Source organism: Mugil cephalus, chromosome 2, assembly GCF_022458985.1.
Source record: "Mugil cephalus isolate CIBA_MC_2020 chromosome 2, CIBA_Mcephalus_1.1, whole genome shotgun sequence".
NCBI lineage: Eukaryota > Metazoa > Chordata > Actinopteri > Mugiliformes > Mugilidae > Mugil > Mugil cephalus.
Window position 1 is genome coordinate 3540134 of NC_061771.1, and position 13086 is coordinate 3553219.

Sequence of the window (13086 nt, forward strand, 5' to 3'; positions counted from 1 at the left end):
TTCGCTCCTTAAGCAAATTCAGCTTCACAACTTCCAACTCAAGTTTAGCTTTTTCTGTTTCTTAAGGTCTCTTCAATTTGAACTGGCTGAATTGCAGACCTGTGATGTGTTGAAAGACGATTCAACCCCAGCTGTCTCATAGAGTGCTATGCTTCCCTTTCAAACGAGACCTACCCCAACATAAGAAAGCATCCAATGAAGATGTCCACAGTCCACATGTCATGTAAATGCAAGATCAGGTCATCTTATATACCTGTTTATTATTTATTATTCTGCATTAATTATTTCACTGTAGCTTTAATATGCAAATACACCTGTGTAGACAACATACTTAACTATTGTTAATTCACTTTTACTTTACAAAGTCAGCTCACTTAGATAAGACTACTTCACTTGATTTTTACTATTATTCTGTATTAATATTATTTCACTACCTGTAAAGACAAAATATTGTTAACTCACCTGTACCTGTTACAAAATCACATCACCTCATTGTTACCTGGCATGAGCTTGTGTTTTTTTATTTTCTATAAATAAAATGAGTATTTGTGGTACTTCAAATAAACACATTCTAGATTTTATTACTTTTTTCACAAACCAACAGGTCAAGGCCAAGCGAAGTGCAGCTGCAAGAAATGATCGTTATAATCTCCACAATAATACTGGTTGTCACTTTGGTCCATATCATTATAGACTGACCTTGGCCCCCCATCACAGAAAGGAGAGTTGATGTGGCCCCTACCGAAATAAGTTTGGGGACCCCTGCATTAGAGGGACAAGGACAGGCCATGTGAGATGTTTCGGACATAAGAGTTTTTCATTTTATTTTTTTAAATTCGCCTGAAAGTGCAACTAGGCTACTGTGACTGGGACAGTAAGTTTATTGGTCAAAGATGTTGAGGTTAGAGCTTCCAGCCAGCAGGAGGTCTAGAGGAAGACCAACGTGGAAGTTTCTGGACATGAGGACAAGGAGGACATGAGGTAGTTGGTGTGAGAGAAGAGGATCCAGAGGATAGGGTGAGATGGAGGCAGATGAATCACTGTGGCGACCATTGACGGGAATAGCCAAAAGGAAAAGAAGAAGTGTGCTTATCCTTACAGACAGTAGCCACACAATAGGCAATAATGTTATTTCAGGGCTGACGCCACAGATCAAATGTAATATTTGGCTGTGCATGTAATAGCCTTTGTCTGTATGAGCGGTATAGATTAATTTTTGTCCTTACGCAGTTTGCAGAAGTAACTTGTGACTTGACTTCCCTAAAGTATTTTAAACCTACACCAATTGAGTCACAAGTTACTTCTGCAAACTGCGTAATGACAAAAATTAATCTATACCGCCAGTCCAACATGGATGGTCGTATAAATGAGTCAAATATCGTTCTGGATGATTTTCCCAGGAGTGTTGCCTTGAAGAGGGACGCTGATGAAGATGTTGAAGAGGCTGCTGCTGTACCTGGTGAGGAGATAAAAGAAAATGAAAAACTTAATGTACAGTTACAGTGTTAACTCAAGTGTTTGACCTTCTTGAAACTTGTTTGGCAATATGTTGTTCCATTTAACACATTATGTGTGCTATATATTCTCTACAGGAAGAAAACTGTACAGACTGGTTGCTGTGTGCTTTGGAGTTATGTTTCTTCTTCAAGGTGGTCTCAACATTTCTTTGAGGCTCTGTAAGTTTTATCTGTTATTTTTCTCTGCCTAAACTAGATCCAGATCACTTAACAAATGAAAAAACTGCCAAGCATTACTCTGCGTTTAATCTGTCTTCTGGACTTTAAAGATAAATATAAAGGTTGTCTAGACCAAAAGGGGTAAATCCTGAATACTGTTGTGATTGAAATATGAACGTCTCAACTTAATAAGGCAACTCATGATGCCCTTTGTCTAAACTCTGCTGATAAGACATCTTTTTGTCGCCTCAGATGACCATGAAGACACAGAGGCAATTTTGAGGAACATTACCAGAGAAAGAGAAGAGCTGAAGGGGAATTGGACTATACTTAGTGAGTAGATAAATAAAATTCTTTAACTTTCTATTTATTTTTTATTCATCACTTGTTCTTTCCTGGATGTAAAGGTCAGTATGACCACAACCTATTGCTTCTATTATAATGAAGCTACTTTATATTGATGTGAGTCGCATTAAATACATTGAACAGTGAAAGAAGGCTACAGAAGAGGAGAAGAAAGGTATTAATTGCTTACAGACAGGTTTGAAGGAGCGATTGGCAGCATTTAGAAGGGCGGAGACCATTATAGGAAAAATAGGAGAAGGAAAGAGCGTGCGAGAGTAGCATTCTATAGAGATGCGTTTAGATTTATGAAGTTGCTTATTGGTAGAGAAGAATGGCAGTCTGATGGTGCCAAAGCAGGAACTGGAGGAGTACTTGGAGGAGGTACATAAAGATAAGGAAAGGTTTAGGAAGATGGCGCGCCCCTCTGATATTCCACCAATTGGGGAGATAGGTAGTCTGTGTGATGACGGCCCACCATGGTGGAAATAGTTTCAAGAAGTGGTGAGGCATGGGAGAGCCTCTTCAGCCCTGGAACCCAATGGAGTCCCTTATCGACTGTATAAAAGTGCATCAGATGTACTGAGATTTCTGTGGAAGTTGATGAAGGTAGTTTGGAAGAAACAGGTCATTCCCAAGGCATGACGTAGAGCAGGGGGGATTTTTATTAGAGAAAGGCTTGTTGGAGACAAGTCAGTTTAGACCAGAGGTCTGCAACTTTACTATTAAAAGAGCCATTTTGCCCCCTCGTCCACTAAAGAAAATAGTCTGGAGCTGCAAAACATAACACAGCTTATAAATGTTCATCAGTTTTTATTTTTTAATTTTTTATTATTATTATTATTTATTTTTATTTTTTTTCATTTTTACCTGTTATAACAATGGAATACAACCAACAAAAGTGCAGTGTGCAGTGTGAAATCAATTAAACTATGCAGGCCTATTAAATCAGCTTCAGGTCTGAAATGAATGTTTTTTGTTTTGTGAAAAATAATAGTTTATTAAATGCTAGTGTTATCGCCTGTTTAATGTGACTTCTGTTTCTGAAGCTCGCTGCAGATCTTTCCTATGTCGGGGCTGTAACATGTGACTTTCATCTTCAGGCAGGACTGTAGGCTCTCGCTGTGAGGCGGGAGCAATATTCGGACTTTATGATGTTCATGTTCGAGAAAACTTGCTTGCATAAGTATGTTGAGCCAAAGGTGGGCAAGACTTCAAACACATACTTCTTCATGTTTACATACGTGTCGAGAATGGCACTCCATGTTTTAAAAACAAGTTTGCGGGTTTGGAGAGGTTGTCAACTTCACTCCATTTGTGCTCTTTGTGCTCTCAGGTTTTAAAACTGACTGTACAGACTTATAGTTATAAGTTTTTATCCGCAATGTCGGCCTGTTCAATTTCGAGATCGGGCCGACTTAGGCCTAATTCCAATTCTCATCTCAACCCTCAATCTTAACCCTCAAGTTCAACCCTAATTCTAACTGGCCCTCAAAACCAAGTGTTCAGGGTTATTTTGTCACTTAGAAATGGGACACCCTTTAAATGCAGATAAGTCTTTAGACTGTGGGGGCAGAATAACACGAAAGCTGCGTCCAGTAAAAAAGCTTGCTCGTTACAACCAAGCGTCTCATACAGACGTGGAAGGAAACTTAAAACTATTATCAATAAAAAGAAACAGATCTTCTTCTCTGGATCAGCGATTGAGAAAAAGGAGGTTAATAAAGAAGTCAAGAGGGCCATTAAGATTGCCAAGCTGAACTACAAGGACAAGGTGGAAGAAAATGGAAAACATGGACACCTCAACTCAGCTTGGCAGGACCTGAAGAGAATGGCGGCTGTTAACCTTCCCATCAGCGACAACCCTGTTAACATCCCCGATGCTGTGTTAGCACACCAGCATCTCTCCCCAATGATCTCAATTCCTTCTTCTCCAGATTTGAGACCAACAACTCCACCCAGCTAGAGGACATCAGATCCACCCTCATACCTGACGACTGCAACGTCCCCTGCATCTCTTTCCTCACCACAGATGTAGTGATGGCCCTAAAGAGGTCCAAGGCTAACAGCGCACCTGGAGCCGATAACATCAGTGGCCAGGTCCTCAGACAATGTGCAGACCAGTTAGGGAGTGTCTTCCAGGAACTGTTCCAGATCTCCATCAACACAGGAAATGTCCCCAAATGTTGGAAACACTCAACCATTATCCCCATTCCTAAGAGAAGCCCCCCGGAGCCCTGAATGACCAGCGCCCAGTGGCCCTCTCCTCCCAGGTGATGAAGGCTATGGAGAGGTTAGTCATACAATGCATTCTCACTCTGACCAACTCACAACTCGACCCGCTCCAATTTGCATTTCAAAGCCACGAAGGCATCGACGATGCCAAAGCCTTCATCATCGATACCATCGATAGACACCTGGAGCTTCCCAACACCTCCACCAGACTCCTGTTTGCTGACTTCTCCTCGGCCTTCAACACCGTGCAACTGCACATCCTGGCAGAGAGATTCCAGCAGAAATTCAACTTGAGCAGCCAGCTCATCCTCTGAATCCTGGACTTTCTGACCAACCAAACCCAGCGAGTCCGGGTTAACAATAACCTGTCTGATCTCCTCACCACCTCCACTGGCTCCCCACAAGGCTGTGTGCTTTCTCCACTACTCTTCATTCTGCACACCGACGATGCAGATCAAGTGTCACCTGGTGAAGTTTGCTGACGACACAGTTCTCCTGTCCCTCCTGTCCGGTCCCTCCCTCCACCATGGACCCGCTCTGCAGCAGTTTGTAGAGTGGTGTGACTCTTCCTGTCTGGAGCTGAATGTCAGCAAAACGAAGGAGATGGTGGTGACCTTCTCCAGCAGCCAAAGGGAACTGGCGGCAGCTGTCACCACTATGATCCACGGTTCTCGAACTGTCGAGACAGTTGGGGAATACAGATACCTAGGAACCATCCTGGACTGCCAACTGAGGTTCTCTTCCAACACCAAAGGGATCCTGAGGAAGTGCCACCAGAGGATGTACCTACTAAGGAAACTGAACTCTTTTTTTCTGTTAGTAAGAACATCTTGCTGACATTCTATTACACATTAATTGAAAGTGTTTCTCGAAACTTTCTCCATATGCTGCTGGTATCACTCCGTAACTGTTCAGGATAGGAACCGCCTGCATAACATTGTCAAGGTGTGTTCTAAGATTATTGGACTCCCTGCTTGCCACCTGAGCACTGTGTACGAGTAGCAGGCTAGCGGCCTGGCTTGTCGAATTCTTAAGGGCTCAACCCATGCTCTGTTTCCAGTATTTGAGCTGCTGCCGTCTGGTCGCAGGTTCCGATGTCTGGCCTGTAAGACCCAGAGGAGGAGAGCAAGTTTTGTTCCCAATGTTATTCTCCTGGTGTCATGTGTCACTCATGTGTCACTTTCATTTTTTTCTTCTTCCTTCTATTTTTGTAACCACACCTCACTTTATTTATTTTATTTATTCATTTGTCATACCATATCTGCTGTTTTAGAGTTTTTTTTTACATATTGGTCTTGATATTATTTTCCACAATCCATCTCTATTCTGTTACTGGTCCCAGCGGGCCTGCCATTGTACATATTATGCTGTTTGTTTGTTTTTTTGTTTTTTTCTTGTTTTTTTGCCCACTTTTGCCATTTTTATTCTTTTGTTATCTTATTTTCTTGCTCTTATTTTATGTACCGCTCTTCGCCCTCCTAATTGCCCTTCGGGGATAAATAAAGTTTTTTTCTGATTCTGATTCTGATTCAATAACCAGATTGCCCCTACTAGTGCACAACAAGCACCCCAGTCAAAGTCCTGACCTTAATCCTATTGAGATGCTGTGGCATGACCTTGAAAATGAGGTTGATGCTGCAAAACCCTCCAATATGGCTGAATTACAACAGTTATGTAAAGCTGAGTGTGGCAAAATTTCTCCACAGTGTTGTAAAGGCTCATTGTAAGTTATCACTAATGCTTGATTACAGTTGTTGCTGCTAAAGGGGGGCCAACCAGTTATAAGAATTAGGGGTGAATTACCTTTTCAAATACCAAGACTATCAAAGCATTCTGGAGTGAAATGTTCTGCCCAGAGTCAGAGCTTGGTCTCTGCTGTAGGTCATGGGTCCTCCAAGGGGAAAATGACAGAAAACAAACAGAACTGAAAAGAATGGCTGAGAACAATGTATTGGATTGTTGATAGGTAACCTTCCAAAATACCTGTCAAAAAGTCTTTAATAATCAGACGAGAAGTCTCCTTCTCTTGTGGCATGCTAACATAAATCTGACCTCAATATGGTAACCTGAGCTAACATCTGCTTTGAAATACACTAATGAAATGGTCTTGGTATATATTTTTGCCCTCTCACACTGTTATTGAAAACACAGAAGCAAAGCTGAACGACACAACAAGAGACAGAGATGAGTTGAAGGAGAAGCTGAATGTGTGTGGTAAGTGTATTTAATTGAATACTCCTTAACTTTCCTGACACATTTAATACACTTTTTTTTTAATCAGTATCATATAAGAGTCAATGACAGCCAGTTGATGTGTAAAGTTTAGGCAACTGTCCATCAGAATCAGACTGAAAAAATATTAGAAATAATTGAATGCAACAGGAAGACTTGCGTGCGCACCCCCCCCCCACACACACACACACACACAGATGGGATGTCCCTAACTGCACCTTCCCTAGGTTTGCCTCTGTAAAAAGGTTTTACATCCATGTCCTGTAATTATCAGTAGGTTGTGAAGTAAAAAAAAATTGACCATGATCATATAAATGCACACAAACACATGCTAATGCATTATATTGCCTGAAAAACATGGGCTAACTGCACAGTGTTGCTTTGAGGCAACAAATGAAAATTAACAGTTTTACTGTATAAATAAATTAAAAAAAGTAGAAAAAACAATCGAATATACTTCTAGACATATTCATATTCATCAAGTATTTTTTAATGACATTTATTTCAATATAAACATGTAAAATAGTGATCTTTATCTTACCATAATGACTCATGTAGTGATGCTGGGCAACGCTATGCAGTGTTTTTTTTTTTTTTTTTTTTTTTTTGTCCTTTTTCTAATCTCTTTGTAATTCAGTGGAAGAGAAAGAGATGTGAAAAAATGTTTTGATTTAGATACATTCAAACTGCGCCATCTGCACTGAGAGCTTCATTATTATAACTTACAATAATAGGTTTTAATAAGATATAATAAGATACTATTTACACAAAAGGATTGATATATTGAGCTATATTATAGAAATATTGTGAAACTCTGCCACTCTGACGATTTAAATTTGTTCTTCTTTTTCTATTTCAGTTATATATATATATTATACAGTTAATTCATCTGTATCATCTCTTGTGATAGTTTCACAGCAGCTTTCTCTGACTAGAGAGAAAGATGAACTGAGAAGGAAGGATGGATCTCATACCACGTAGTCATAGCTATTTTTCCTACAGTTCTTGTCTGGATTGGTGACAGCCACATCAAATACATCTTTTTTCAAATCAATACTACTAAGAGTCAGTGACAACAAACTGATGTGTAAACAAGTTTCAAGGCAGCTGTTCATCATAATAGATTTACTTGATTCATTCATTCTAATGAAATGGTCATTGTATATATTTGCCCTATCACACTTTTATTGAAAACACAGAAGCAAGGTTGAACGTCACAATAAGAGACAAAGATGCGTTGAAGGAGAGGCTGAATGTGTGTGGTGAGTTTATTAAGTTGAATACTCCTTAACTTTCCTTTTTATTTATTCATTGCTAACTCTTGTCTGGATTGATGACACAGCCACATTAAATATGCCTTAGTCAAATCGATATTATAGAGTGAATGACAACCAGTTGATGTGTAAACAATAAAGTCTAAAAAAGATTTTTTAATGAAGACATGATTTCATTTACCACATCAGTTTCATACTTATTTGAATTATTCTGTCTTTGAAGCGCAACACCTGTAACCCCTAAATAGGCAGCGTCTAGCTGTCAGAAAGTGATTGTCAGTGAGTTCATTTATGTGAACAGAAGTATGTAACAAATACAGGTATCATTAACTTATAATCATTTCTAATTCAGAAAACACATCTTGATGATATGTCATGAGCAGTATATAAACAGTTAATACTGTAACTATACACTTAAAGTGATAATATAACAGAAAATATAACAGCAATACAAGTTTTATAACAGGCTAAATTTGGGAAGTACTCAGCACCAGAGGTTCTCACTCTGTGTGATGAGGTTTCAGTAATTATTCACATCTCTGTTATTGTCTCATAACAGGTGATTATTCTCGGCAAGGATGGGTGCATTTTGGTGGAAGTTTATATTACATATCTTCAGAGCAGAAATCATGGCAAGACAGCAGAAGTGACTGTCAGCAACGTGGTGCAGACCTGGTGGTTATCAACAGCAGAGAAGAACAAGTAAGTGTGTGTGTGTGTGTGTGTGTGTGTGTGTGTGTGTGTGTGTGTGTGTGTGTGTGTGTGTGTGTGTGTGTGTGTGTGTGTGTGTGTGTGTGTTTACAATGTTTCACTTACATTTCCTGCAAACTAGGAATTCACAAGACAATTCCAGAAGGTAACCTGGATCGGACTGACTGACAGAGAGACAGAAGGGAAATGGATGTGGGTGGATGGGACTCCACTAACCATGAGGTTCACACATTTCCAGTTACATTTTGAAGTAATGTGGAAGTTCACTTATATAATTGCTATAAGATAACGTGTTTTCTTTTTTTTTTTTCTTTTTTTTGTTGCCAGCTTCTGGGGAAATGGTGAACCCAACAGTCACGATGGCAACGATGAAGACTGTGGAGAGATGAAGTTCTTGGATAATGAAAACAGCTGGAATGATAAACCGTGTGACATAGAAACTGTTTGGATATGTGAAAAACTGTTAAGTGTTGCTTAAACTAAACTGTTAAAATAGCAGAAAACGTTTGTTTGTAAGCTTATAGGGCAGCTGATGTTAATGTAGCTTGTTAATAGGTGGGTAAATTGAACACATACAGTCAGTGCAGAAACTGCTCAGACACCATTGCCTTTAGCACACCAATAATGTGATGATGTATATTTTTTCCAGTCTACGCGACATTGATAATGTCAGTGTTTTATAAACGTTTGCAAATTTGTCAATTCTCTCAATAACAAAATGACTTTGAATGTTCAGTTAGTTATCTTCAGATATTTTCCCATGGATTACATGGGGTTTAAGTCAAGCTTAGGTTTGGTCACTGAAGGAATCAGAAACTATTCTTGAAGCTAAGGGAGAGTTTTTTTATTTTTTTTTTTTGGCTGTTTTGCTGATGGATGATTTGTTGCTCCATTCTCAGTTCTCTTCTGTCTGGAGCAGGATTTCCTTGAACATTCCTCAGTTCTGAACAGTCTCACTGTCCATGGTGCTGAGAAGCAGTCCTACCACTTCCATTGTCTGGCATGTCCTCTGCTGGAAACTTGTGAAGCCCCATTTGAGTGCCTGCTGTGTCCCTGATTTCTAGATTATTCAGTTTGACATGTGTGAACAGAGGAAATTTACACACAGACATAAGCCTTTCTAAGCCCCCCCCCACCCCCACCCCAAAAAAAAACAAAAAACAATGAGCGAATACAATTTATGATGGACCGCTAATATGTTATGTTTAATATGTGCCTCCCAGTTGAGCCCATAGGACCAGAAGAGACTGAGATTAGAGGAAATAATACTATTCAGAGAGATAACATGACATGTATTCAGCTGGTGTGGCATTGTATTCACCAAGACCAAAGCTACAGCTATAGCATTTATTATGGGTCGATGTCATTGCTCTATATATATGCAGGTTAGGTTATGTTTAGAGATTATGATACCTGATTGGCTAAAAGAAAAGGCAGTGAATGGCTGCAGTAGTTTATACATGTTTATACATTATACATATTTTATTTTATTTTATTTCATACTCTTATTTTTATGTCTATGTCTGGTTCACATGTGTTCTTTGTTATCTTGAGACTCTTGGACAAAACAGTTTCCCTGTAGGGATCAGTAAAGTGATCTTGAATCTTGAATGAGCTGAAATAAGTTTGGTTTTATTTTAATAACACCCAACGCCAAACAATAATTAGAATTTACAAAATGTTGCTTCATGTTGCCTTAAAAGATTCTAAATAATTTTACTGCTTGTATTTAGCGTTACTGTCTGAAATAAACTACATACATTTTATGAAAATGTGTGGAATCGATTTTGTTTTTCAACAGCTATGATACAAGATCACCAGGTTATGTTGTGCAGCAAGATCCAGACTGAGGTATAACACTGAAACAAAGCCATGCACAGTATTACAGCAGCCAGGAAATATACATGTTTCACAAGCAGGAAGAAAAGAATATTTTTAAAAAACATAAACAAATCAAACAACCTCTGAACCTTCTTTACGTGTGGTTTAATTTCTGTCCTGGTCTATATATAGGCGCTCGCAAATAAACTCGGTCTCAGTTCCCAGGAAAGCAAAAGAGAGCAAAATCAAAGGAAATAGGGTGGGTGACTGGATGTTGCTGACTTATATAGAGGAAGTATGTTTGATATAGAGGAAGCATTTTTTGCTTTGCTAAGCAGATCACCGTCAGGATCAGAAAACAAGAAGCAATTTGCAGATTAGTTTTATTCAATAAGGTGAAATAGGAGGTACGCGATACGAGATGAGGGACTATGAAAAGCAACCTGATGTTTCAGCCATAAGTAAGTAGGAGCTTTAAGCTCGTAAAACTTGTACTTTCAGAGGTTCATCATATGTCATAGCCTAAATCTTATTTTATTTAAGCACAAGGTTTGAGTTTGCAATGAGTAAGTCACCATAGTGGCCATTGTTTTCGAAATGCGGAGAAGTTTTAGCAATACGCAATGATTTTTTTTTTTTTTGGACATACCAGTGAACAGTTTGATTTCTGTACACCAGAGAGAAAACTCTACAGACTGGCTGTAGTCTAGATCTAACATTACTGGAATAATATTGGATTAATTCAATGATAAAAACATTATTTTCATCACGCATTATATTTGATTAATAATGTTCTTTTGTTTGCAATTGTATAAAATTGTTTATATATATATGTATGTATATATATTATATATATATATATATATATATATATATATAATATATATATATATATATATATATATATATATATTATGTATATATATATATATATATATATATATATATATATATATATGTATATATATATATATATTGTACACGCTCATGAGCTATAGATGAAAAAGAGCCTGTTGGCATCTATTCACACAATGTGAGGTGTATATTCTGCTCTCAGACAGTTCAGATGTAGGAGCACCTGGTCGTGATGACATTATAAAAAACTTGACGGAGGAGAGAGACATGTTGAAGAGAAAACTGAATATCTTTGGTGAGTATACTGATACTTGGTACTTTAATAATATTTGTTCTATTGTTATCATCTTCTTATCATAATTATCTCATCTGTAACAGATCATTATTCCCAGTGAGGATGGCTGTATTTCAAGGATAGTTTTTATTACATTTTTCCGGTTAAGAAACCCTGGCAAGAGAGCCAAGATGACTGTCGGCAAAGAGGTGCAGACCTGGTGATTGTTAACAGCAGAGAAGAACAGGTGCAGTATTTAGGTGAAGGGAAAATATGTGAAATGAAAAATCCCTCATTATTTGTGTTTCTGTCACTGTTAAAAGGACTTCTTAAGAGAATTCAGAAGGGTCACATGGATCGGGCTGAGTGACAGAGAGACAGAAGGGACGTGGGAATGGGTGGATGGGACTTTACTGAACAAAAGGTATTGAACATATATTACCTTAAAAATCATTCAGCTATTTGTGGCAGCACCATCTTTAATTTACATAACTGTCTTCATCAGAGTCATTTGCTTGGTTTTGGAGGGTCTGTAGTGTAACATTCACACACTTCATCTTACCCCACTAGATTTTAGTCATATAACTGAATTAACGACAATATTTAATGTTAACTTTGGACATAGCTTTAATATTTCTTGTCATCACATCACATCTTTGTTGCTGTTTTGTTTCAGCTTCTGGAAAACTGGAGAACCAAACAATTATGGTGGCCGTGATGAGGACTGTGGAACAATACAGAACTATGAACAATTTAACAACTGGAATGACACTCCTTGTAAAAGTGAAAACTTTTGGATCTGTGAAAAAATAGTGGACCACTAAGAACCCATTGAGCCTTCCAGACCGCAAGATGACACAACATACTATCTGCCTGTTTTGATCAACCTTTTCAGTGGAGACATTTGGCAATTAAATTAACTTCACTGTTTCATTTATTAGTTGTTATTGTTTATCGATATACAACATAAGAAACTTAGAGAGTCTTCTTTTCTGTTTGAGAATTTAACTTCCTCTTTGGAGATCCAGGCGTGGAGTTGAGGTATGGCAGTGGGTATGATGGTGCCCCTGTCGGCCATCTTGTCCACAGTTGGGTACTCTTGGGATTTTCAAAAAAAAGTTGTCCCCTGGCTAAAGCTGTCTGCGAAAGTGTCCCCAGTTTTACAGAAAAAAACAGACTACGATTATTTTGGTAGCTGGTCGCTCTGCTATTGACATTACATAGTTTGAATATGAATACATATGTAAAAATAAATGAAATCGTAATTGTCCCCTTTACTTCTTTTCATCTTGATAACATTTAAATCTTTCTTTCTTTCTTTTTTTATGTCTGAAATGTCCCTGGATTTCCACATCAGCAGGCAGTGATTAACCTGGGGCCATACTACTAGTGTGGGATTATGCTATAATATTTACTCATCATCACAGTAAAATAGTCCATCTTTAGTCAATCTACTGCATTAACTCCTTTCTCGAACAGTAAAAAATGTTGTGAACACATGATTATGCATGAAAAAAATACTGTGACATACCGTGATACCGTCAGCATTTTGAAAAATATTGTGATATACATTTTTGGTCATACCGCCCAGCCCTATGCTGTAGTTAAAGGGTCTGCCGTTGTCACACCTGAACTCTTTGCAAGTGGAAGAGGTTGGCCAGCAGCA

At 38.4% G+C, this 13086-nt stretch overlaps 2 protein-coding genes across 3 annotated transcripts; both read left to right on the forward strand.

Annotated features, from left to right (window-relative positions):
• The first annotated feature begins 6263 nt into the window (after positions 1-6263).
• On the forward strand, positions 6264-9604 carry LOC125004352 (CD209 antigen-like protein E). Of its 2 annotated transcripts, XM_047578891.1 has the most exons (5): positions 6264-6467; positions 7685-7747; positions 8319-8461; positions 8592-8692; positions 8798-9604. In XM_047578891.1, exons 1-5 carry the CDS (start codon positions 6350-6352, stop codon positions 8946-8948), a joined length of 576 nt encoding a protein of 191 aa, XP_047434847.1. In that variant the 5' UTR covers positions 6264-6349; the 3' UTR covers positions 8949-9604. The 2 variants fall into 2 exon arrangements, with proteins under 2 accessions (XP_047434847.1, XP_047434848.1); XM_047578892.1 differs by lacking the exon at positions 7685-7747 and having other exon boundaries at positions 6266-6467.
• Positions 9605-10712: 1108 nt separating this feature from the next.
• On the forward strand, positions 10713-12690 carry LOC125001558 (CD209 antigen-like protein E). Its single transcript, XM_047577246.1, has 5 exons — positions 10713-10752; positions 11349-11441; positions 11540-11667; positions 11744-11844; positions 12097-12690. The coding sequence occupies exons 1-5, from the start codon at positions 10713-10715 to the stop codon at positions 12242-12244; spliced, it is 510 nt and encodes a 169-aa protein (XP_047433202.1). The 3' UTR covers positions 12245-12690.
• Positions 12691-13086: the final 396 nt, after the last annotated feature.

Bases quoted from the DNA above. Each gene is read 5' to 3' on its own strand.
- LOC125001558 (XM_047577246.1), top strand. From the start codon at position 10,713: ATGAGGGACTATGAAAAGCAACCTGATGTTTCAGCCATAA. The intron at 10,753-11,348 runs GTAAGTAGGAGC...TTCTGCTCTCAG, and splicing joins ACCTGATGTTTCAGCCATAA to ACAGTTCAGATGTAGGAGCA. The intron at 11,845-12,096 runs GTATTGAACATA...GTTTTGTTTCAG, and splicing joins GGGACTTTACTGAACAAAAG to CTTCTGGAAAACTGGAGAAC.
- LOC125004352 (XM_047578891.1), top strand. From the start codon at position 6,350: ATGAAATGGTCTTGGTATATATTTTTGCCCTCTCACACTGTTATTGAA. The intron at 7,748-8,318 runs GTGAGTTTATTA...GTCTCATAACAG, and splicing joins GGAGAGGCTGAATGTGTGTG to GTGATTATTCTCGGCAAGGA. The intron at 8,462-8,591 runs GTAAGTGTGTGT...CCTGCAAACTAG, and splicing joins TCAACAGCAGAGAAGAACAA to GAATTCACAAGACAATTCCA.